Here is a 23873-nt window from a genome sequence, read left to right on the forward strand (position 1 = left end):
TAAAAATCGCATGTGCGTAAAATGTTAGATTTCTTAGCGTATACCTTACTAATTATTAAGAAGAAAAAACTTGTACAAGTGATTCTCAACGAATGAAGAAAATTTTAATTGTAGTTTCAAGTAGCCTATCGGTGAGATTTCCTGTGTGTTTGATTGCTTATGAGTATTGCCTCATTTTGCACCTGAGGAACATACTCTTAATTCATCTAAAACGGGGTACAAGGTAAATACTACCATCTTCTTTGACGATGATGATATTGAATTTTTGTTAGAGATATTAGGCAAACCACTTGCGAATGGCGTATTTATGTTACTATCGGCCCATTATAAATCTTAAATAATATTATCAAGAGGTATCACTGAGGAAGAAAAAGTTATAAAACTGAAAATACTATGTATTCATACTCTATGTAAATAATAGTATTAATCAAATAATTATTCATCTATTTATTTTGTTTTTTAATTCAGATGGCATAGCGTACTTGTAGCTTGTCGAGATTTGCTTAGAAAAAAACTGCAAAATTAAGCTAGCATAGTGAAGGTTGTAGTAAAGCTAAATTATCTAATGGCATTAATTCCTTTTTTATAATTGTTTTATTTTTTGCTGTATCTCTTCATCAAGATAAGATTCTGATTTCCATAAAGCAACACTTCCTGCTAAATGTTGTTGCGTTGTAAACCCTTCAGAACTAGCCACACCACAGATGCACTCCTACGTATACATACTTAAGCAATTTTTCAAATCGGTTTTCATTTTCCTTACTTTAACCATATACTCTTGATTATACATTGCTACACAATATCTCATTAAAGTCAATTCTTCAGGAATACTGTTACTATTATCGTCATAGCTTTCTAAAGTCTCTTTTAAGTTTAAATGGCTGACTGCGTTTGTGTACTCTTCAAACATTGTGTCCAGCACTTGTTTGACTATTCAACAATAGGAATAAATAACCTCATTCCCTTTAGCATTTTACAGATTATTTACTTTGAGAAATGATTTGCTCTAGATCTGTTGTTGGTTGTCCTAAGACTTGTTGTGATAAGCATTGTTCACCTTTTTTACTTAGTTGTATCCACTGATTTAAACTGCATAAAGATAAGTTTTTGTATAAAAACAAGTTATGAATATACCATTCTTTAAACTTGGTAAAAGAAATCGATGTGGACCTCATCTTTAAAAAAACGAGAAGTAAAAGAAAGCCATCTTTTTTTAATAAAAAAAAAGAGCCCTTTTTATTTTTTTGGGAAGAGTCTGTACGACGATCAAAGGTCAAACTCGTGTATTAAATAACTTCTCTCTTGCTATCCCTATGGATGCACGAGTATATATTAAGCAAAAAGTACTATTTTTTTTATTTGTGTATGATTTCATCATCAAATTGGGTATATATCATTGCAGAGAATGCTTGAAGTTCCTTTATATAAGCAAACGCCTAAACAAAACATTTTTTAGTAAGCAAAAATCCCTTTTTTGTCTATATTTTCTCTCTTACATTAAGATATTCATTTCCAGCAATAACGAGATGTGCTTGTCGACTAATGATGGGTAAAAGTTTTGCAAGTGTAAGTGATTTTCCTTGTTCTATTATCTGTGCTTCAGCTTGTGAAACTTCCTTTATGCTCGAGACACCTCCTTCTAAATTGGGTAATAAATTGGCAAATGCGTGATGATCAAATACTGCAAATACTTCATTTAAACAGCTGGAAAGCACTTGTCCAAAGTCAGGGCTATAGAATATTCATATCAGCAATTTATTGTATGATTTTATTTTTGATTACCTATCAATATAATCCTTTGTTTCATCCAACAGTTTACGTAGCGTGATTGTTGAAGTCTTATTATAAAGAGCTTGTTTTTCAAACCCTGTTCCATAAAGGACTTCTAATTCCTCTTCTTCTGTATCAGGCAACATCCAATTACGGTAGCTTTTTAATAACAATAAAAAGGAGCATTAGAATAAATAAGAACTTGATGTAAAAAATACTGCTTCTTACTTGATAGGGTTTCCATCTTCATCATATTCAATACGTCGTCTCAATTTTTGTAATAATCCTTCTGCTTCCTTGTGATTCAAGGAACTCTTGAGAGGAATACTGCATTTTTTTAATTAGCTATCGTCTGTTTTATAAAAGAAAAGTGGTTACCTAGAAACAATTTCATCTACTGCCTCTTGAACTTGCTTAGCACATTCTCTCCATCCACGATGAAGTAACCACCAACTCATACTAAGAAACATATGTTCTACTTGGGGATCAAGGTATCCTGCATCAGCACGGTCACCTTCTTGCTGTAATCGAATAGTAGGTTCTTCTTTATTCAAGACAGACACAGACCACAGGTAGGTAAATCGTCCCAAGAGATTTAATTGAATATGACTAAGTAATGTTAAGAGGGTAATGGAATAGATCGACGTAAAAGTACGCACAAAACCTAAGAATAATAATCATTATAAGCACACGATAAACACTCATTATATGCTTACTTTTTGTTTTAATGGTTTCCCAAATCAATTGCTTTTGTTTTTTATCCAAAATACCAGGAGGAAAAGGCATATTATTACTATCATCAGAATGAACTGATGTAGACAAACTTCCAACACTAGCATCTAAGTTGTTAGGCGTCGACTTCAAAACCGCCTCTTGATCTTCTTTATTCTCGTCAATTACGATGGGCTCTGTTATTTCCTTTTCTTCTTTCATCAAAGTGGCAGTCTCTTTTTCTTCTTTCAATTTTTTCTCTACTTTTTCCAAATCTCTAGATTTTTGAAGCTTGGCCCATTCTGCTTCGATATTCATTTCGTTTAAAATTTGGTCACTTAAAGTAGGCAACAGTGATATTACAGTAAAGACACAATCATTTTGATTCTGTTGAAATCGTCGCTTCAAACTATAAATTGGGTTATTAAAAGATAACAGGGTTTCTATCTTACTTTTCTTTGGCCAATCTTTCGGTGGTAGCTTTTTCTTGGATGTCTCTAATTTTTGTTGCAGCATATTTACCAGCAAGGTAACTTCCTCCTGCTATAGCAGCACTAATGAAAATTCCTTTTTTATGCTTCTTAATATAATTCTTTACAGAAGTAATAACAGCCATTGTTTAAGGGAAAAAAAAAAAAAAAAAAGACAAAATTCTCATGTGAAAAAAAGATTTGTCAAGCATTAATTAAATCTCAGTTACAAAATCAATGCAGACAAGTAAACGTCAAATTGAACTTCGCAGTCTAAGACTATCATATAAGCCGATAAGTTTAGACTAAATTTATGCCATAGCTTTTTGTGTTGCTAAGTAAGTATTTGAAGGCCATATACATGATCTGATTCAAAATATTTTTCCGTGACGTCACATATTCAGTTAAGCAAAGCATTTGCAGGATTAGCCAATCAGAAAGCCCAGACTGACGTAAAGGAACCTGTAGAATGCAAAAGTTGGGGGATTACGTGTCAGAATAAAAATATAATTAAATTTTGCATCCTTTTTTTTTTCTTTTTTATATTAAATACAAGTATGACAAGTGACGATAAGAAACAATTATTGTAGGTATCGTAGTAAATCCTAAATGGACCAAATATTAAACCTTTTTTCTCTTGATAGACCCAACTCTGGTATTCCAGATCAGCCTGAAGTTGATCCTAGCCATGATCCCGCCACTGCCATCTTGCGCCGTAAAGCAGCACCCAACAAACTGATGGTAGACGATGCTACCAATGACGATAATTCTGTCATTACTCTTTCTTCAGCTACAATGGAAAGACTTCAGCTTTTTAGAGGTGACACTGTAATTGTGAAGGGAAAGAAGAGAAAGGATACTGTTCTTATTGTTTTGGCTGATGATGATATGGAAGATAATAAGGCTAGAATTAATAAAGGTAAAGAATATATTAATTATCCGAAAAATTGGATTTATTTAATCACTATTAATAATAGTTGTACGTAACAACTTGCGTGTTCGTCTCGGTGATGTGATTACTCTTCATCCTTGTCCTGATATCAAATATGGTAAACGTATTCATGTATTACCTATTGACGATACTGTTGAAGGCTTAACCGGTAATTTATTTGAGACCTTCCTGAAACCTTATTTCTTGGAAGCATACAGACCTGTTCGTAAGGGTGATACTTTCTTGGTTAGAGGTGGTATGAGAGCCGTTGAATTTAAAATTGTTGAAACAGATCCTGAACCTTATTGTATTGTAAAGTCAAATAACACTATTTTTTTTTTGTTTATTAAAGTTTTGTTCTAGGTCGCCCAAGATACAGTCATTCATTGCGAAGGTGAACCCATTAAACGTGAAGATGAAGAACAAAGTTTGAATGAAGTGGGCTATGACGATATTGGTGGTTGTCGTAAGCAAATGGCTCAAATCCGTGAATTAGTTGAATTGCCTCTTCGCCACCCTCAACTTTTCAAGTCTATTGGTATTAAGCCTCCCCGTGGTATTCTTATGTTTGGTCCCCCTGGTACCGGTAAGACCTTGATTGCTCGTGCCGTAGCTAATGAAACTGGTGCATTCTTCTTTTTGATTAACGGTCCTGAAATCATGTCTAAAATGGCTGGTGAATCTGAAAGCAACCTTCGTAAAGCATTTGAAGAAGCCGAAAAGAACGCTCCTGCTATTATCTTTATTGACGAAATTGATGCCATTGCTCCCAAGCGTGAAAAGGTAATTTATAAGCAAAGTAGAATAAAATCAGACTATTAACTGGGAGAAATATAGACAAATGGTGAAGTAGAACGTCGAGTTGTATCTCAATTGCTTACTTTAATGGATGGTATGAAGGCTCGTTCAAATGTTGTGGTTATTGCTGCCACCAACAGACCTAACTCAATTGATCCTGCCCTTCGTCGTTTCGGTCGTTTCGATCGTGAAGTTGACATTGGAATTCCTGATCCCACTGGTCGTCTTGAAGTCCTCCGTATTCACACCAAAAACATGAAGTTAGACGAAGATGTTGATCTTGAGCAAATTGCTTCAGAAACGCACGGTTATGTCGGTGCTGATATCGCCTCGCTTTGCTCTGAAGCCGCCATGCAACAAATTCGTGAAAAGATGGATTTAATTGATTTGGAAGAAGAGACTATTGATACTGAAGTTTTGGATTCTTTGGCTGTCACCATGGAGAACTTCCGTTACGCTTTGGGTGTTTCCAATCCATCTGCTCTTCGTGAAACTGTGGTTGAAGTGCCTACTGTCAAATGGAATGATATTGGTGGACTTGAAAATGTCAAGCAAGAATTACAAGAAACTGTGCAATATCCTGTTGAGCATCCCGAAAAGTTCTTGAAGTTCGGCATGAATCCTTCTAAGGGTGTCTTGTTCTATGGTCCTCCTGGTACTGGTAAAACCCTGTTGGCCAAGGCCATCGCTAATGAATGTCAAGCCAATTTCATTTCTATTAAGGGCCCTGAACTTTTGACCATGTGGTTTGGTGAATCTGAAGCTAATGTTCGTGATGTCTTTGATAAAGCCCGTGCAGCTGCACCTTGTGTAATGTTCTTTGATGAATTGGACTCTATTGCTAAGGCCCGTGGTGGATCGGCCGGTGATGCTGGTGGAGCTGGCGACCGTGTACTTAACCAAATCTTGACTGAAATGGATGGTATGAACGCAAAGAAGAACGTGTTTGTGATTGGCGCTACAAATAGACCTGATCAAATTGATCCTGCCTTATTACGTCCTGGTCGTCTTGACCAACTTATTTATATTCCTCTTCCTGATGAAACTTCTCGTTTGTCCATCTTGAAGGCCACTTTACGTAAGTCTCCTGTGTCACCTGATGTTGATTTGGGTATCTTGGCCAAACACACTCAAGGTTTCTCTGGTGCTGACCTTGCCGAAATTTGTCAAAGAGCTGCCAAGTTGGCTATTCGTGAAGATATTGAAAAGGACATTGCTAAAGAAAGAGCCCGTAAAGCCAAAGAAGAAGCTGGAGAAGATGTTGGTATGGAAGAGGATGAAGAAGAAACACCAGGTGTAATCACCCGGTAAAGTAAAAGACTTTTTATTGTCCCCTCTTATTTATATTACTTTATTATAGTGCTCACTTTGAAGAAGCCATGCGCTTCGCTCGTCGCTCAGTGAGTGATGCTGATATTCGCCGTTATGAAGTTTTTGCTCAAAACCTTCAACAACAACGCGGCTTTGGATCATTTAAATTCCCTGAAGGTTCATCAGGTACACAGGCTATGGATGGAGTGAATGCTGAAAGTGGCTTTGGCCAAGAAGGTGGTGATGATGACTTGTATGCATAATCTGTTTTTACATATACTTTGAAATATACATAGTTTTTTTTTTCCCTTTTCTCCAATTTGCAAAATTTTCTATAATAAAACTATCCGTTTTGTCCTACAAACTCTGCATAAGAATAGGTTAGGGTGTGTGTGTAGGAAAATACCTTTTTTTTTTTTTCTTTCTTCAATGAGAAATAAACAATTAGCAAGAACAGTACCGTTGGCTTTTCACATCCCACATACAAACAAAAAAGTAAAAATAGGTATGGCATAACACCTTGAGTCATCCGCTTTATTAAAACAGAAATAGAAAAAGAGGATCATATACCGTTTATAAGAGAAAAATTCAGATCTACACCATTTTATACATCACTCATGTCACAACCAGAAATAAAAGCATCATCATCAACAATAGAAGGCTTCACTAGTAAAGATAACAATGATAACAGCACAAAAGAGGATCTTGATTCTGTCATGGGTTTGTTTGAAAATTTAAAAATTGAACAAAAGACGATGGATGTGTACAAATTAGAGGTATCTATTAAAAGGCATTTTGCAAGATCAAACGATCTCACACATTATTTTAGTTATTGAAAATCAAAAAGGATGTTTTAGATGTAATTTTATATATAAACAAAGAAAGAAAGAAAACCTGCTTTGTTATTAATTTTTTACTAGACAATAGCTGAACGAGATATTGAGTATTCCAAGTACGACGAACTTTATGAACAAACAAAGATACCAACAGAAAAAGAGATCATTGAACCACTGACAGAAGAAGAAAATGCGTTAGTGGATAAAGTCTTTAGATCGAGACAATCTGGCATACTTTCGCAAGTCAAAAATGCTACAGTAGAATATAAAGATATTTACAAATTACTTCCAGCGACTTGGTTAAATGATGAAATCATTAACTTTTATTTCGAGCTTTTATCAGATCGTGCAAGCAAAGACTCTAGTCTACCATCTATACATTGCTTCAATACATTCTTTTGTACAACTTTAAGAGAGCAAGGTTATGCAAAAGTGAGAAGATGGACAAAAAGGGTAAACAATATAAACTTTTTTTTTTCAATAAAATTGAATTATAAATAGGTTGACATCTTTTCAAAAGATATATTATTTGTGCCAATCAACAAATCTTATCATTGGGTTCTTGGTGTGATTGATATGAAAAACAAAAGAATATCAATTTATGATTCATTACATGGAAAGGATGAATTTACATTAAACCTATTGCTTTCTTATCTTGAAGAGGAACATCTTGATAAAAAGAAAGCCTTGTATGATACAAGTGAATGGATAATAGAGTCACCAAGCAATATACCAGCACAAGGTAATGCGTATGATTGTGGTGTATTTACTTGTACCTTTGCCGAAAGAATATCAAGACAAGCACCACTGGATTTCTCTCAAAAAGACATGGACACAATTCGTCGTAAAATGGTTGTCAACATCTTAAATAAAAAAATCTAGCTTTTATTTATTCTCGAGGGACAAACTTCAAGTTACTTGGTAAAGATTCATTGTTCTTTTCTAAATAGTCATAAACTGTCATATTTTCAATACTGGTTTCATTCTTTGTAAAAGCTTTTAATACATCTTGTGTTGTCTCTATTTGATTCAGTTCATAGTTGGGAATTTCTTTGCCAATTTGTTTCATACTTTCCTTCAAGATCTAATACCATATGTTAGCACATTTACATATCACATACACAATTGTACTTTACATGGAACTTTGTATTCAAATCCTTAAGCGACAAATCTTTCCAGTTTACTTCACCAGCGTTATTGACATGTTGAAGAACAATAGATTTAATGGTTGACTCGATTTGTTCATGATCTTTTATAGTTTCCTTATTCTTCCAACTATACACAGTGGTTAACCACAGTCCATTTATTTCTCTCTCTTTTTTGCTTACGAAACAAACTCTTCTTTATCTTCATATTTAACATTAAAAGTGACTATAGGCTCTTCACTTGTATGTTGGGCAGGGGTAACAGGTATTTCTTCTTTTTTATCATTATTCTTCGCCCAAGGATTGAACTTTCCAAAAAGTCCAGAATCACTACCAGCTAACTGAATACTTGAGCTATGAAATCTTGAGAGACCTCTAAATTGAGAAACAATCACTCTTTTTTGGCAAGCAAACATAGTTTATACGAAAAGAAAAAAAAGAGAGGAAGAAAAAAGAAGCTTTCTCAACCCTTTCAATTTTTTTATTGACTGGTTGTGACTGTCGTCATCATCCATTTTAATTTTCTTTTTTTTTTTGCTTTTCTTTTTTCACGCTAATTATGGCAGAAAAAAGAAAGGACACAAGCGCAGGAAGCGCACTTATTAAAAGAACTAAACCTAATGATAAAGAAAATGACAAGGCAGTGCTTACTTTATCAAACCAGAGATCGGGAACACAAAATGCTATTGTTGGCACTGTAAGTAAAAAAAAATAAAATCGCGTCATTGTTTCAAACTAATTACTATATGTTAGGTTAAACGTACTTCAGCATTAGAAGCGCCTGTCATGCAATTGACTGGACACAGTGTAAAATGAGTATATTGCTAAAACTTCATCTTATAAACTAAAAGAATATTTTAGGGAGAGATTTATTCGTGTGAGTTTGACTCTTCAGGAGAATTGATTGCAAGTGCAGGATTCGATAGACAAATATGTAACTATTTTTACTCTATCTGAGGCCAGTACTGACATGTGCTACTTTAGTTTTATGGAATACTTATGGAGAGGTTAAAAATTACGGCATCATCAAGGGACATACTAATGCCGTCATGGAAATTCACTGGTCAAGAGATTCTAAACAAATTTTCAGTTGTTCAGCAGATAAATCAGTTGGTATTTTTGATGTGAAAACAGGAGAGCGAGTACGAAAGTGGAAAGGTCATTCAGCTATTGTCAACAGTTGCCAAGTTGCTCGCAGAGGACCCGAAATTGTTGTATCAGCCTCGGATGATCATACCGTTAAGGTATGGGATCCTAGATCAAAAGAGGCTGTGAGCACCTTTGAGCATGAATATCAAGCAACATCTGTCTGCTTTAGTGATGCAGGCGATATGGTTTATTCAGCCGGTATTGATAATGTAATTAAGGTATGGGATGTACGTAAGAATCAAACTGCATATACATTGGAAGGACACTTGGATACAGTCACCGGTTTACGCTTAAGCCCTGACGGATCTAACTTGTTATCTAATTCAATGGATAACACAGGTAATACGAGCACTCACGAATTCCTATGCATTTTAACCGACGTGTATACAATAGTACGTATTTGGGATATCAAGCCATTCGCAGCAAATGATCGTTGTCTTAAGGTATTCGAAGGTGCACCTCATGGATTCGAAAAGAATTTGATTAGACCTACTTGGTCAACAGATGGCACACAAATAGCATGTGGATCTGCAGATAGAACAGTTGTCATTTGGCAAGTAGATAGTAAAAAGATTCTCTATAAACTTCCAGGCCATAAGGGTTGTGTCAATGATGTGGATTGGCATCCTAAGGAACCTATTGTTATGAGCGCAAGCACAGACAAAACACTCTTTTTAGGTGAAGTTAAACCTACAAGATTATAATTCTTTTTCCTTTATGCTCAAGCTTGTGTTTATATAAATTTATTGTTCCGCTCAAATCAAAGCGGACCTTAGTGACTGTCGTAGAGAAAAAAAATTTTTTGAACAATAAAACGAAAGCTCAATAAAGAAATTATGAAGTTCTTTCTCTTTTTCTTTTAATTTTACTTAGTCAATATGGGTCGTATGCACACTCCTGGTAAGGGTATCTCTAGCAGTGCCCTCCCTTATCGCCGCACTCCTCCTTCTTGGGTCAAGACCACCTCTGAAGAAGTTGTTGACATGATCTGTAAGAACGCCAAGAAGGGTCTTACTCCCTCTCAAATTGGTGTCATCCTTCGTGACTCTTACGGTATTCCTCAAGTCAGATCCATCACTGGTAACAAGGTTCTCCGTATTTTGAAATCTAGTGGTCTCGCTCCTGAAGTCCCCGAAGATTTGTACCATCTCATCAAGAGGGCCGTCTCTATCCGTAAGCACTTGGAACGTAACAGAAAGGACAAAGATTCAAAGTACCGTTTGATTCTTATTGAATCTCGTATTCACCGTCTTGCTCGTTACTACAAGACCTCTGGTCAATTGCCTCCCACCTGGAAATAGTATCCTTTTTTGATTATACACTAACATTTCTTAGAGAGAGAGCGTGTATCCATATTTATTGCCTATATTGGACATTACTTGGAGTTGCTTTTTCGAAGAAAAACTGCTCGGGTAACTGCCCTCCTTAACCCAATTCTTTGTTTTTTTATAGTGAGTCTGCTACTGCCTCTGCTATGGTCGCTTAAACAAGCTGTTTGTCGCATCGATTTTTCCAAGATCATATCTTTTTTCCAGTTATCTCAAGAGAATAATAAATCTGTCGATATTTCCATCAACAAAATAACTTGATTTATGTTTACTGAGCAGGTATTTTTTCTGAAAAAAAATTTAATATTGAATGAAAAAGAGATCCTGTGATGACAACATATCCATTACTCTTGATTATTTCGTGAGAGTTTTGTATTCACACTGGCTGAGGATCTTATTCATTTATTATTTTATTTTTATTGAAAAAGCAGCTCATGTACTTTTTTTCTGTGCGTTATTATGTTCTATAAGTCAGTCTCATTTAACATTGTTTAAATCCTTTGATATACAAATGTTTTGGATGAGTAATAAAAAATGGGATAAGCAAGTGTATACAGTGAAAATCATTGTTTTAAATATGCAATGATTTTTACAAGCCACAATTTTCTCAGTGCCATGAGTAACCTTTCCAGCGCAACGAGAGACGGAAGGAAAAACAAAATAGCCGTGGGTAAATTTTTAGCCGTATTTTTTCGTAGGCACCCATTACAATTTTGGGGAAAAAAATTTCAGGTGTGACGCTGTAGCGTAATGGATAACGCATTAGACTTCGAATCTAAAGATTGTGGGTTCGAGTCCCATCAGCGTCGTTTATTCTTGAAATTCTCTTGTCCTTCAAGTTTTTACCTTTTGCAAGGTAGATGCTCTCTATTTTATGTAATTTGGTAAACTTCAAAGCGAATGCTTTGACCAAAGCCAGATCGTTTGACAGAATAAATTGGCTTCATGAATTGACTTGCTATGATGAAATAAAAAATTTTATATGATTTGGAAACATTGCAACACACAGCAGAAAGAAAAATTAAAGACAGGATAAAAATATGAATATCAGTACCATCTTACAAATATTTCGATTATTATTATCTTGCCTTATCACAATGAATATCCTTTGAATCCAATTATCTCTCTATTTTATTTGTATAAATAGAAAAAATCAATAACCACTTGAAGCTTATATTTCATTGTAAATCACTTTTATATTATCTTTGCCTTATCTTTTTTTTTTTTTTTTTTTTTTTTTTTCATAATAATCACAAATATTTGCAGCATGGTTATTCCTCTTCAAATTTTCTAACTTACTTACCTTGTTACTAAGTAAATATACTTTAAAATAATTTTTTTTTATGGATCTTTAACACCAAAAACAGGAAGTCACTTGAAGGTAATGTATTTTATTGTAAACATTATTTTATTCAAAACAGTTTGAGCTACTTCACGAGATCCGACCACCATTTATTACAAAAGCGAACTTGTATAATTTTACTATTATTTTTGAAATCAGACTCTATTCAGATCTTTGGTCTTACATCAAATCCTTTTAAAACCACTCTGTTTTAAATAACAAGCTATTAAAAAACAAGCAAATTTTGTATGGCTGACTGTTTAGTTCTTTAAACTCTAACTTTCTTATTATTAGTAAATGACAAATTGAATTTATTGGCTTCACCATATATGTTTTGAATTGTGGTAGCCTCAGTATCTCCTTCCTTTGCACACAATAAAAAGATAAAATAAGAAACTAAATGAATAGTTTTATAATAAAGAAAATAAGTAGGGAATACCGTTAGTCCTTTTTATGATTAAAATCCTTTAAAGATATTTCCTGCAAGTTATAATGTACACGCTTGGCTAACACATGAATATTGTCATCCATATCCTCAACATTACTTGATACTTGTGTTTTATTCATTATTCTTTCCACTGATTCTAGTACTGAATGTGAGCTTACAATGAGCTGTAATAACCTTTCATCTCCTCCGTCTATGAATTGTTCAATAGTCCAAATACCAATATGTTGAAAAGCAACATCTTGATCCTCTGAAAGGAATCGAATTAAAAATTTTTCAAGACCACCAAAAGGAGATTTCCAGGCGTTCACAAATGGTGTATAATCAGGTACTTTTTAGAAAAAAGGGGAGAGGGATTTTGAGATATGCTTTTCTATCATTGTATACGCATATATACCTTTTGAACTAAGATTTCCAATAGCAGCCGCCGAGTTGCCTTCTACCTCCAAATTTGTATGTGAAGTCAATTCAATCAAGACATCCAATACATCCATACTCAATAACCTTTGTTTCAATTCGTCACTTAATGCTAAAACAGCAATTGCGGCCGTCATCTCTGTTTGAACGCTCTGAGGTACTTTATTGATCAATGCCTTGATACGCTCAATAGCACCTGCTTCAACGATTGCACGTTTGTTACGTTCTGAGCTTGCCGCAAGGTTACGAAGGGTAGATATCGCATGACATTGAATTTCTTCATTGTCATCATAGGCCAATAGTTCAATGAGTGGATTTACAAAGCCACCATCAATAATGGGTGATTCATTCGCAGGATGTATAGATATATTACGAATACAGGCAACAGATGATAAGATGAGTGGTAAAAAGGACGACTTTAAGAGACGTAAGAGGGGCGCAAGGCCTTTGCATCGTACAATCTCTAACTGGTATTTTTCTATATAGATAACAACATTAAAACTATTTGATTAATATACTTATAAAAATATAAGTGTGCGTACCATCTGATGCAAGGTTTCTAAGAGCGAGTGCAGCTTGACACTGTACTTTTAAACTCTTGGTATCCATCAGTGCAATTAAATATTGAACAAGACGAGAATCTGTCTGTGCTAGCTTCTTACGATTACTTGCTATATATGTAGGGAAAAAAGAGTTAGTGCATGAATTAGTAAATACAATTCTTTTTTTTACCATCAACTGCAATATTCGAGAGTGCTGTGGTGCAGTAATATTGAACATCAGCATCAGGGGAACTAAGCAAACTGATTAAAACAGGTATGGCCCCCGCACTCACCAGATGTTGACGGTTCTCTTCTATTTTCAGTGTTAGCAACGAAACGTAATATAAGTATATATTTACGTGTATGCGTCATATTTAATAAAGCGCCAGTGGCATTCCTTTGCACCCTTTGATCTTTTGATTTTGCCAAGTCGACCAAAAGCTTTAAAGCGTCTGATTTAGCAATCCTTGTCTTATTTTCATCTTTTTACATATTTATTAGAAGTGTATAATAGTTCACAACTTTATTATTCATCATTTACCGTGTGTAGCAAGATTTGTGATACAGCCAACAGCATTACATTGAACCTCGACGTTAGGAGACCCCATTTGGCGCACAAGCTGCTCAAGTCCTCCAAGTTTAACAATCAGCAGCTTATTTTCAGCTTTAAAATACGTCAGCAAATGAGGTTATATGTTTTTGTGTTACTTTTTTCATACTTTACTATTAACAGCAAGATTACCAAGAGCAGCACTTGCAGCTCTTTGTACTTCAACGTCGTGCGATTGCAACAAAAACAATATCGGATTTAAAGTATCACGGTCAACTTGACGAACATCCTTTTCAGTAATTTCAGCAAATGCAAGTGCAGCTGATCGCTGCAAATCAACATTATCAGAATAAGCCAAAATGGAGAGTGCTTGTAAAGGTTGTCCTTCAAAAAAATTGGTATCTCCTCGATCTATGACAATTAATAAATGTCAAATATTCTTTGCATAGACGAAAAACTTACTTTCAAGGTACTGTAATAATTCTGCAATGGCTTCTCGTTCATTTTCTTGTAAAAGTGGTTCATAAAGTCCATTTTTATTTTTTTCTGTGATATTTTATTAAATAATATTTTACATAAAAAAATAACTTTACTTCCACAACAACTTGAGCAGCAACTACTACAAGAATTTCCCATGTTGTTTATTATAAAGAGTTTATTTAAAAAAAAAAGGTGGTTTTGAAACTTGTATTTTGGGGAAAACCGAAAAAAAAATTGACAAAACAGAGAAAAAGGGGAGGGGCGAAAAATGTTTCAAGTTTTTTTTTTTTTCTTTTCCTTTCTTGCAAACATGAATAATTATAAAACAAGTAATCTAGTAAACTTATCTAATAAAACATGATTTCTTTTATGAATTTGATGTCATCTTTGATCTACAATCGAATGTATAATAAAGTAGTCGTTTTTATTTTCATTTTTTTACATATTTCATGCAGTACAATCTCCGACATGGCTATTGTGTTCTATTTGTCTGTTTAAGTTCTACTGCATCGTCATCTTCATCATCAAGGAATGCACTTGAAGCATCCAATATCGTATTTTCACTGTCAACTTCAGTATAACCTTCATTGTTAGGCGTATTTGGATAATCTGTTAATTTTTCCCAAAGATAAATTAAGCAGAATGCAAACAAGAATACGACAAAACCAAATGAAAGCAAGACATTCATGTATGAACTAACGTCTACATCCATTACTAAAAGATAGCCAAGCTGTTCTTCTGTTGACCCCATAAACAAAAGGCCAGCTAATATTAATGTCTATCATGTACAATGTTAATATACATTCACCACAAAGTAATCACGGCTTACAAGAGGAGGAAGATACTGCCAAGGTGAAATAACATCAAACTGTCCTTCTTTCCAAACAAAGCAGATTTCAACAATACGACTCAAACCGCCAGCCATTAACATGTAACCAAAATAAGAATGAATGGCTCCACTGTTTGCTACATGTTGAGCATGCCCCTGAAAAGCAACAGCAGTCAGTATAATCAATACAGATGGCACCACTGTTCTTTTTCCATTTCGACTCAGCATAATTCCAACTAATCCTGCTGCCCACCAAATGATACCCATCGATGTATGTTGATAATCACCGTGATTCCAAGGTTGACCCCATCTGCTATATGATAAATACATCACATTTAAAGATATATATTGTAATACATTACCTGTGCTCTGTAAATGTATTAACAATGCCCCAAAGCATAATAACCCAGCTATCATACCATTCTTGACTCCTCCCTTTACGCATCAACCAAGGTCCACCTACTCTAAGTGATAAGAGTAACAAAATACCATATCCAACAAATGATGATCCCATAATAAAATGTGCTAAGCATTGTCCAGTATGACCTAAGTGATAGCATGAATAACACTACTCCTTTCACCTACAGATGAATAGCTACCTCCATAACAGAACCCAAGGGATGCAATAACACCCAGCATGATTTGCACATATCCAATGACTGGAATGGAAGCCCCTAATATCTTGTGTATCTTTACAAGCACAGGCCTTACTCTACCATGAAAGCTTCTTTCCAAATGAAGTTTAAGATAAACACCCAAGATAAACTGCATTATCACTGTCCATATAACAATATCAGCAAACCATCGATGCGCTATATGCGGCTCCTAAGTTGCATTATTTAATTCTATTTATTTGTTCTTTCGTTATGTTTATTACATAATTCCTTCCATTGTGTGCGTGTGCCAAGAAATAGCCAATAACAAACAAAGTACTTGCTAATATTTGTACTGGTACATGCCACTTATTCTTTGCTAATCCCAATATCATTCCTAGAGGATATAATATACCAAAAGCTTTTTTTATAATTAATGCCATTCATGTATAAAGGAGTAATTTATTTTTACATGTCACCATAAACGCAATGTGAAGTGTCATAATTAGCCCAATGGGTTCATTAGTTGCTGCATTTTCACTAAATAATGAGGGATCCAAGTCATGACTGTGGCCCATTCCACTACTATGTTCATGTTCTGACATTATTAATGCAATAAAGAGAAAGAGAGAGAGAGAGAAAAAAAAAAAAAAAAAAAAAAAATAGATAAAAAATAAACAAATTGGATTAAAATGTCCATATCTGTACAGCTCCCAAATGAATTTTAGACTTTTCAAAAATAAATTTGCCTACTAAGTCTTTTTTTTTTTTTTTCTTTTTTTTTTTTTCTTTTTTTTTTTTCTTTTTTTTTTTTTTTTTTTTTTTTTGCTGTTGTAGGCGAACGATCTCAATTGATCCAATCCATTGGTGATTAGTGACCAGAATAGAACGTAGGTGATGCATAAGATGATGCCTTGGGTGGCTGTCTGGCGGCAAACCTAGTTCCTGTCTTCCCCACGTTTTTTTTATTTTTTCTGCCTACTTTTCCCTCTTCCTCTCCTTCTTCTCTATTATTAAGTTTAAAATATTTCTGCTTGAACAAATGAATATCCTGAACGTTATAAGGTTCTACATATTTATCCTTAACGTATCATACCAAAATTAATAATCAAGATCTAGAGTATACTTGATACATATATACGCAAGAATAAAGAAGTTGTATAGCTAGATCGAAGTATTTAGGCAAATGTGATAAAGGTTTACTGGTTGCTTCTTGGTATATTTCTGTGCTAATATAAAGGTCTGGAGCTTTTAATGACAGATTCAAGATAAACAATTCAAATCCACAAATTTGGATTGAATTAATAATATCATTATCAAAGGACTTGCTCAAATAGTTGTGAATAATAATCTTGTTTTCAACTTGAAACTTACGTATATCTGAATGAAGCTTTTGGTGACAAGGACTTTCTTTTGCAGTTTCCCCCCAATTTCTTTGTTTAAATTTTGAATAAATTTATTATTGACCACTCACAAGTCGATCTTGAGACCAGCACTGAGAGCATTCTTCATTATTATATGGGCATTAGCTCCTATAAAAAGTGTTTAAAATAACATTTTGAATTGGTGTACTATTCTGATGTTTACCATTTTAATCTATGGCTCTGGTTAAAAAAGCAGCTCTAACACAGGACCCAAGGCTTCACAATGTAATCCCATTCAGACGTGTTAATTGTGCCACCAAAAAGCCTTTCTTGATGCTTGATAATCAACAAGATATAACAGAGGGAAAAAAAAAATAGAAGTCAATATCATTATGATTATCAAACATCTCCAAATCAAACTTTTCTTCAAATGCGTTAATGGATTAATATATAACAATCCAATTTTGTTTGGCAATTTTTCTTTATTGTGCACTTGAAGCACAAGGGCTAAAGTAGTCTTGATAGTATCATATTCAGTGATATCATACTTCTGTGGAAGGGAATAACCTTCTCAGTTCTTTCTATTGAGATTTCGTACAATAGATTGAGCTTCTTGGTTGGATAGCAAGTCAAGGATCGAAATTGGGCCTAAGCTAAATGCCATAACAATGATGAATTGATGATGACTACTTCGGGCTCTTACTCATCATTATGTTTATTACCTCCTAATTGTCTGGTCACTATGGACTTGTTTGCTGAATCGAGCTAATAACCATAAAGTTTGATTTTTTATTTTGTTCTAATAGATACTCTAAAGATATCAAGTATAACACCATCGCGTTTTGTCACCTATAAAACACGCGTTATACATGTGATTTATAGGGTTTCTAACTATACACATATGCTTGATTACTGAAGTAGTTCAAGGGTAATTCCTTTACTTGTCTTCATCACCATATCATCTTCGTGCTTTGTCTGGTTGAGGCGGGATCATTATTTACAATATTTTTAAATTGGATCAGAACTCCTCAATTGGAGAATATGGTGATAAAAAGAGAAGTCGATGTCCTCGTTGTTCAACCCAATCTCGAACAAAGTTAGCCTTGTGAATGGATGCGTTATCAAGCACCAAGTACTTGTAATTCATACCAGCTGCATCAATTGTAGTGAGAACTTGCTCTATGAATTCTAGAAAGTCGTTACTAGTTGTGCCTTTTCTTTTTACAGCTGGCATATCATCAGTTCGTTGTCGCTTTCCTGCTGCTGCTGTAGTAATAATTTCTTTTCTTGAAAGAGTAATAAAACCATCTTTGGAAATGGCACCTAGGATACTGACATTTGATCCCATTGTTCCAACTTTACACCAACCATAAGAACGGTGCATGTTTATATTGAATCCAGCCTCATCAATAAACATACAGTCATTCATAAAATATATTTTTTTGATGAATCCAGAAGTTTATTGTATCATATCTTTTAACAGCAGTTTCTTCACTGTCTCGTGCGAAATATTGCGGGATAATGTGTTTATAGGTGAGACGATACCTTTTTTTTTTCATATGAGTTGCTATTGACCTTGGGTAATTTGAATTTCCTTAAAATGTTTGCAAAGTTGATCTGTGGCAGCTTCAATTGTCAAGATTGGTTCATTGGCTAAAATTTCAAAAATAAAGACAGCATGCATCTCCTTAAGTATCAATCTTCGACTCTTGTGTTCCTTGAGACTGATGGTATCAGGAATACCTCCTTGGTCAGAACCGTTTGTCATTTCGTTCCATTCCTGCTAAGAAGAGAAAGACTGAAGGATATGTAAGCTCGGGGACTGTAACTGGTCACTATATTAGTTCCTTGAAAATGACTCTCGATGAAATGGATAAATATCCTCCTATGAAAAGGTATTATATAGTTATAGATAATGCGCCCATTCATACGCATAAAAACATAAAGAAATATATATTGAATATAGAGGATACAAATGCATGTATCCTCCAACTTACACTCCTAAACTAAATCCGATAGAACAATTTTAGGCAGTGGCAAAGAGTAAGATGAAGCGCCATAGGTTCTTACAGGAAGACACTTTGTCAAAAAGAATAACAGAAGCCTGTAAAAGTATAGATAAAACCTATTTCAAAGCTTTCGTTTCGCATTCTTACAAGTGCTGGGATAAATGTCGAAGCAAAGAGCCTATGTAGCGGTCATCAACGGTCTCACTAAACCTAATACTGAAGCGATAAAAAAAAAAAAACAGACAAGTAAAAAATACATAGGAAACATTTATTTATTTTTTTTATTTTAGATCACATAGTGTGGAAATGTTTAAATTATAAATGCGTAGGTCAAGTAATCAGGTAAGTTAAGCAAACTCGGATTGTAAAAAAAAAAAAAAGGAGAGAAAGAGAAAGAGGCCCTCACCATTTTTCATCACCAGCCAAAAACTCGGCAACTTGCAAGCGCCTGACGAGACTGCCAGCCAAAATCTCGGCAGCTTTCAAGTCCGCCAGCCAAAATCTCGGCAAATTACAAGAGCTTGAAATTTTCGATCTACAATTATTGAGTTATCAATCTCAATGTATTCCATCGTCATGACTCATCGATTAATTCAATGTGAGGCTGTTATGATTATGATATTGGAAAGTGGTCTGATACGACAGCCCTCAATTTTTTTTTTTATGGATGAAAATTTTAATGTTTATTAAAACTCATCAAAGAGTATAAGGATTAAGAGTGATACAAGTGTATTAAACAGTGACTTATAAAAATACAAAAGAAATTAGCATAGAGAATTGTAAGCAGATAGTTTCAATAGCTCCTTCTGGATTTGGTTGAGGACAATCTCATCCACGACAGCCCTCAATTGTCAGATTTTCGGATCTGAGTTCATTTTTTGGAAATGATTTAAAAAAAAAAAAGAAAAAACGCGGATTATGTTTCTAGAAAAATGTCAATGGGCTGTCATATTGTTTAATATGTCTCTTCGTTCGCGAACATTCCGAAGGACCGCTTGATTAGCTTTGGATATATCAGAAGCCATAATTTGGGCCATCTGTTGCATGACGTGGTTGAGATCACGATGTTGTAAAATGGGTATATTGTCGTTGTCTTCAAACAGGGCGAGAAGACTACTAAATAAGGTTTTCATTTTGCCATCATTGAGTTCCGCCATAGATTTGACGACAAGAATTTTGCTCAATTTTGCAGTGGCAGGAGACTTAATCACTTCATAACCAATTTCTTGAAATATGCGTGAGGCGACCATGCTGGAATTATCGTTGTCAATTGATTTTTTGATGCCTTCGAAATCTGCATATGTGAACACAGTCAACGGCTGACAAAAGCGACCCATGGCAACATGGCTTGAAGCACGACAAAGCATATATGAAGTTGGATGGTGGAATTGCGAACGTAATTGTCTCATTTGACCAATGAGGTAAGATGTGTGGATGGAACGTGCTTCACTGTTCAGAGCAAGTGCGTTCGCCTTGTTCCAACTTTCTTGATCAATGTAGATTTTTGATGTCTGCGGCGAAATTGTAACTGTTGATGATGATGGACCAATTTTGGGATCTTCCAGAATATCGACACGAATACTCGAAGTAATTAGACTAGTGCACGACAAAGACGCGATGACAAGCTTGCGTCCATCTCGAGTGCTCTGAATACAAGGCCATACATCACAATAAATGCTTGCCACTGGAGGTAAAGAGGAACCCATAGATACCGACACATCTCGATGAATATCCACGCTTTTTGTCATTCCGTACACTTCAATGGTGTTAATCATGATTGCTACACCAGATGAGACATTCAACAAGATGGCACCAGCCAAAACGCGAGCACAGGCAAACTTGAGATTCGGCTCATGCTGCCAATCGCCGTTCAGTAAGGAGGAGACTTCATCATTCAACTCGAAATACGTTCGTTGCATGAGTAAGTTGCGAAGCGGTGAACCATGGATGAGTGATGCCAAGTTCGAACAAACATTTGTTTCCATACTGTCCCCTTCGATGCGCTTGCGCTTTTCCGGTAAGATGGCTTTGCATTCAAATATGTTGTTGGACATCTTCTTAATGTTGGCAGGGTGAGTGAGCGCATTGTATTCGATAACGTTACCTTGATGATCAGAGCATGTCAAGGCAAATGGTTCCAGTCCCATTTTGCCGATGATCCAGGCATTTTTATCATTCTCATCCAGACAACAGTCCATTGATTGACAAGCATTAATAATGGCCTGAGAATGATCCCGAAGTATGACATTGCTTTCCACTTTATGCAGTGTGTGCTTCATTGTCTTGATTGTTGGCACAGCAATAAGGCCCATGGACAAATTTGCAATTTCGTTGTTGGAATCGCCTGGCAAACATAATTTAAATGAGCAATTGAAGCTTTTGTGCATGTGTTTATCTTCGATTTAGTCAAATACCTGCATTATTCAAACAATCACCTTTGGATCGCTTAATGTGGCTGCTCAGGGAATCCGAATTATCATATACTTTGTTGCAAAAAGGACAATGTAGGCTGTTGTCCACTCTTTCTACTATGACAACTTGATTTTCATCTAGAGAGAAACATGTTTATTATTCTTAACTAACATGTTGATCGATTTTCAACCACTTCTCTCATTACCATTGTTATCAGTGTAATGGAATTTATACGAATCCCCATGGCATCGTTGTTTGTGATTTGTAAAAGCTTTCAGAGAGGAAAAATTTGCATCCAACTCTTTACACCTTCCAAGTGTACAGCGAAACGAATTGTTGTCAGTCGCTTCGCCAATACTCATGACAACATAAGATGAAGTAAAGGAAAAAAAAACTGCGGTCGTGAGAAAAAGGGAGAAAAATATGCCACAACAAAGCAAACGCTTTTTCTGAGACAATTGGTACTTGGTTGTTATTATATTACTGTTTTCGATTAGTTATTACTGTTGCTCTACAGTCGTACGTAGTGATTGAATTGAATACAACAATAATTCCACCAATTCCTTCTGAGTATATTATTGTAGTATATCCGTCAAAAATAATCTCTTCCTTAAGATTAAGCCAACAGATTCTTGACAAGTCGCAATAGAACAAACGTAGTATTTAGGAATTGTTCAGTTAAATATACAATAAAGATCATATATATAAATTTAAATGAACGTGAACAAAAAGTGTCAGTATCATTTCTATGAACAAAGAAATAGAAGCTAAATATAGAGATGACCCAATGGAAACACAACATGATAGTCCTTCCAAATATAGAATGCGCAAGCGATCATTTAAAGCGTCGATCCCAGCCCAAAATCCAAGCCAAAAGAATTCCAGATTATTCTGCATCTCAAGACAAAGAAATTATGATCAAGCCCCTTGAAATAGAATATATAACTATACACAAAGAATACATTTTAATAAAGGACATCTTTCTTTCTTCTAAAAAGGATCCTAGTATTTCAGATCTATTTTGGGGTTACCAATTTTATAAGAAGACTTACAAAAGGGATCGAACAATAAGTATTTGTTTGTTAGACAAGCTTCCAAAGATAGAATTTAAAAATTATAAATCGGAACAAAAGTGTCCTTTCTCTTTATCCACACAGTACTAAAATAAGGTACATCCACTGCAGGAATCGATGACGTCGAGCAATCACGTGTTCAGGCACAACACCATTGACTATAGCGTTTATCATTTCACAATCTCCTGCCATTTTGTAACCATTGCTGGCCAGCGTCCTTCGACACACAATTCTCACACAATCTTGCTCATCAGAGATGTAGAAGTGAACAAGTATAAGAACAAAAGCATTGCCAAATATAGTCGAGCATGTCAAAATGAGACACAACAATGTTTACACATTAGTCAAATGACAAGAACATAACATTATGACCATGAACGCGATCTGCTTTCTGCCACAAGCTGGAGAAATCAGTTTTCACCGAAATCTCAGGTCCAACAACTATTGAAAAAGAGTATCGCTTTATTTTATCCATGATTTGATTGTTCTGTGAACAGACAAGCCAAAATAATTTGAACAAAAAAAAATTAAAGTTATTTATCGGTCTCGTCAAACTCATGCAAGTTGCTGAGATTTTGGCTGGCGGACTTGAAAGCTGCCGAGATTTTGGCTGGCAGTCTCGTCAGGCGCTTGCAAGTTGCCGAGTTTTTGGCTGGTGATGAAAAATGGTGAGGGCCTCTTTCTCTTTCTCTCCTTTTTTTTTTTTTTACAATCCGAGTTTGCTTAACTTACCTGATTACTTGACCTACGCATTTATAATTTAAACATTTCCACACTATGTGATCTAAAATAAAAAAAATAAATAAATGTTTCCTATGTATTTTTTACTTGTCTGTTTTTTTTTTTTTATCGCTTCAGTATTAGGTTTAGTGAGACCGTTGATGACCGCTACATAGGCTCTTTGCTTCGACATTTATCCCAGCACTTGTAAGAATGCGAAACGAAAGCTTTGAAATAGGTTTTATCTATACTTTTACAGGCTTCTGTTATTCTTTTTGACAAAGTGTCTTCCTGTAAGAACCTATGGCGCTTCATCTTACTCTTTGCCACTGCCTAAAATTGTTCTATCGGATTTAGTTTAGGAGTGTAAGTTGGAGGATACATGCATTTGTATCCTCTATATTCAATATATATTTCTTTATGTTTTTATGCGTATGAATGGGCGCATTATCTATAACTATATAATACCTTTTCATAGGAGGATATTTATCCATTTCATCGAGAGTCATTTTCAAGGAACTAATATAGTGACCAGTTACAGTCCCCGAGCTTACATATCCTTCAGTCTTTCTCTTCTTAACAGGTCTTGGCTTTTTTACGCCAACTGTGATCAAACCTGCAGCTGAGATTGCACCTAATATCGACGTT

General features: G+C 35.0%; 11 protein-coding genes and 1 non-coding gene across 12 annotated transcripts; 4 read left to right on the forward strand and 8 right to left on the reverse strand.

Moving 5' to 3' along the window:
* Positions 1-583: 583 nt before the first annotated feature.
* RO3G_07893 (uncharacterized protein) lies at positions 584-910 on the reverse strand (the record flags this gene model as incomplete). Its single annotated transcript, XM_067662483.1, has 2 exons — positions 584-712; positions 764-910. 2 exons carry the CDS (start codon positions 908-910, stop codon positions 584-586), a joined length of 276 nt encoding a protein of 91 aa, XP_067518584.1.
* Positions 911-1355: 445 nt separating this feature from the next.
* RO3G_07894 (uncharacterized protein) lies at positions 1356-3097 on the reverse strand (the record flags this gene model as incomplete). Its single annotated transcript, XM_067662484.1, has 7 exons — positions 1356-1436; positions 1497-1731; positions 1783-1929; positions 1999-2097; positions 2149-2434; positions 2487-2890; positions 2934-3097. 7 exons carry the CDS (start codon positions 3095-3097, stop codon positions 1356-1358), a joined length of 1416 nt encoding a protein of 471 aa, XP_067518585.1.
* Positions 3098-3508: 411 nt separating this feature from the next.
* On the forward strand, positions 3509-6254 carry RO3G_07895 (transitional endoplasmic reticulum ATPase; the record flags this gene model as incomplete). The annotated part of the gene is made up of 6 exons (XM_067662485.1): positions 3509-3537; positions 3596-3870; positions 3929-4194; positions 4246-4665; positions 4720-5987; positions 6041-6254. 6 exons carry the CDS (start codon positions 3509-3511, stop codon positions 6252-6254), a joined length of 2472 nt encoding a protein of 823 aa, XP_067518586.1.
* Positions 6255-6608: 354 nt separating this feature from the next.
* Positions 6609-7398, forward strand: RO3G_07896 (uncharacterized protein; the record flags this gene model as incomplete). Its single annotated transcript, XM_067662486.1, has 4 exons — positions 6609-6767; positions 6821-6850; positions 6912-7280; positions 7348-7398. The coding sequence occupies 4 exons, from the start codon at positions 6609-6611 to the stop codon at positions 7396-7398; spliced, it is 609 nt and encodes a 202-aa protein (XP_067518587.1).
* Positions 7399-7716: 318 nt separating this feature from the next.
* On the reverse strand, positions 7717-8388 carry RO3G_07897 (uncharacterized protein; the record flags this gene model as incomplete). Its single annotated transcript, XM_067662487.1, has 3 exons — positions 7717-7911; positions 7964-8102; positions 8156-8388. The coding sequence occupies 3 exons, from the start codon at positions 8386-8388 to the stop codon at positions 7717-7719; spliced, it is 567 nt and encodes a 188-aa protein (XP_067518588.1).
* A 1611-nt stretch (positions 8389-9999) lies between these two features.
* On the forward strand, positions 10000-10607 carry RO3G_07898 (40S ribosomal protein S13; the record flags this gene model as incomplete). Its single annotated transcript, XM_067662488.1, has 2 exons — positions 10000-10421; positions 10574-10607. The coding sequence occupies 2 exons, from the start codon at positions 10000-10002 to the stop codon at positions 10605-10607; spliced, it is 456 nt and encodes a 151-aa protein (XP_067518589.1).
* Positions 10608-11185: 578 nt separating this feature from the next.
* Positions 11186-11258, forward strand: RO3G_19087. The gene has a single exon. It is a non-coding gene; the product is annotated as a tRNA-Arg (tRNA).
* A 974-nt stretch (positions 11259-12232) lies between these two features.
* On the reverse strand, positions 12233-14381 carry RO3G_07899 (uncharacterized protein; the record flags this gene model as incomplete). The annotated part of the gene is made up of 9 exons (XM_067662489.1): positions 12233-12567; positions 12634-13131; positions 13196-13324; positions 13386-13447; positions 13555-13636; positions 13737-13859; positions 13920-14156; positions 14208-14291; positions 14339-14381. 9 exons carry the CDS (start codon positions 14379-14381, stop codon positions 12233-12235), a joined length of 1593 nt encoding a protein of 530 aa, XP_067518590.1.
* Positions 14382-14697: 316 nt separating this feature from the next.
* On the reverse strand, positions 14698-15825 carry RO3G_07900 (uncharacterized protein; the record flags this gene model as incomplete). The annotated part of the gene is made up of 4 exons (XM_067662490.1): positions 14698-15003; positions 15055-15367; positions 15417-15513; positions 15654-15825. 4 exons carry the CDS (start codon positions 15823-15825, stop codon positions 14698-14700), a joined length of 888 nt encoding a protein of 295 aa, XP_067518591.1.
* A 2753-nt stretch (positions 15826-18578) lies between these two features.
* Positions 18579-18779, reverse strand: RO3G_07901 (uncharacterized protein; the record flags this gene model as incomplete). Its single annotated transcript, XM_067662491.1, has 1 exon — positions 18579-18779. One exon carries the CDS (start codon positions 18777-18779, stop codon positions 18579-18581), a length of 201 nt encoding a protein of 66 aa, XP_067518592.1.
* A 1176-nt stretch (positions 18780-19955) lies between these two features.
* RO3G_07902 (uncharacterized protein) lies at positions 19956-21407 on the reverse strand (the record flags this gene model as incomplete). The annotated part of the gene is made up of 1 exon (XM_067662492.1): positions 19956-21407. One exon carries the CDS (start codon positions 21405-21407, stop codon positions 19956-19958), a length of 1452 nt encoding a protein of 483 aa, XP_067518593.1.
* Positions 21408-23060: 1653 nt separating this feature from the next.
* Positions 23061-23734, reverse strand: RO3G_07903 (uncharacterized protein; the record flags this gene model as incomplete). The annotated part of the gene is made up of 5 exons (XM_067662493.1): positions 23061-23157; positions 23238-23289; positions 23477-23496; positions 23546-23569; positions 23694-23734. The coding sequence occupies 5 exons, from the start codon at positions 23732-23734 to the stop codon at positions 23061-23063; spliced, it is 234 nt and encodes a 77-aa protein (XP_067518594.1).
* Between the last annotated feature and the right edge of the window lie 139 nt (positions 23735-23873).

This window comes from Rhizopus delemar, genomic scaffold (assembly GCF_000149305.1).
Source record: "Rhizopus delemar RA 99-880 supercont3.5 genomic scaffold, whole genome shotgun sequence".
Lineage (NCBI taxonomy): Eukaryota > Fungi > Mucoromycota > Mucoromycetes > Mucorales > Rhizopodaceae > Rhizopus > Rhizopus delemar.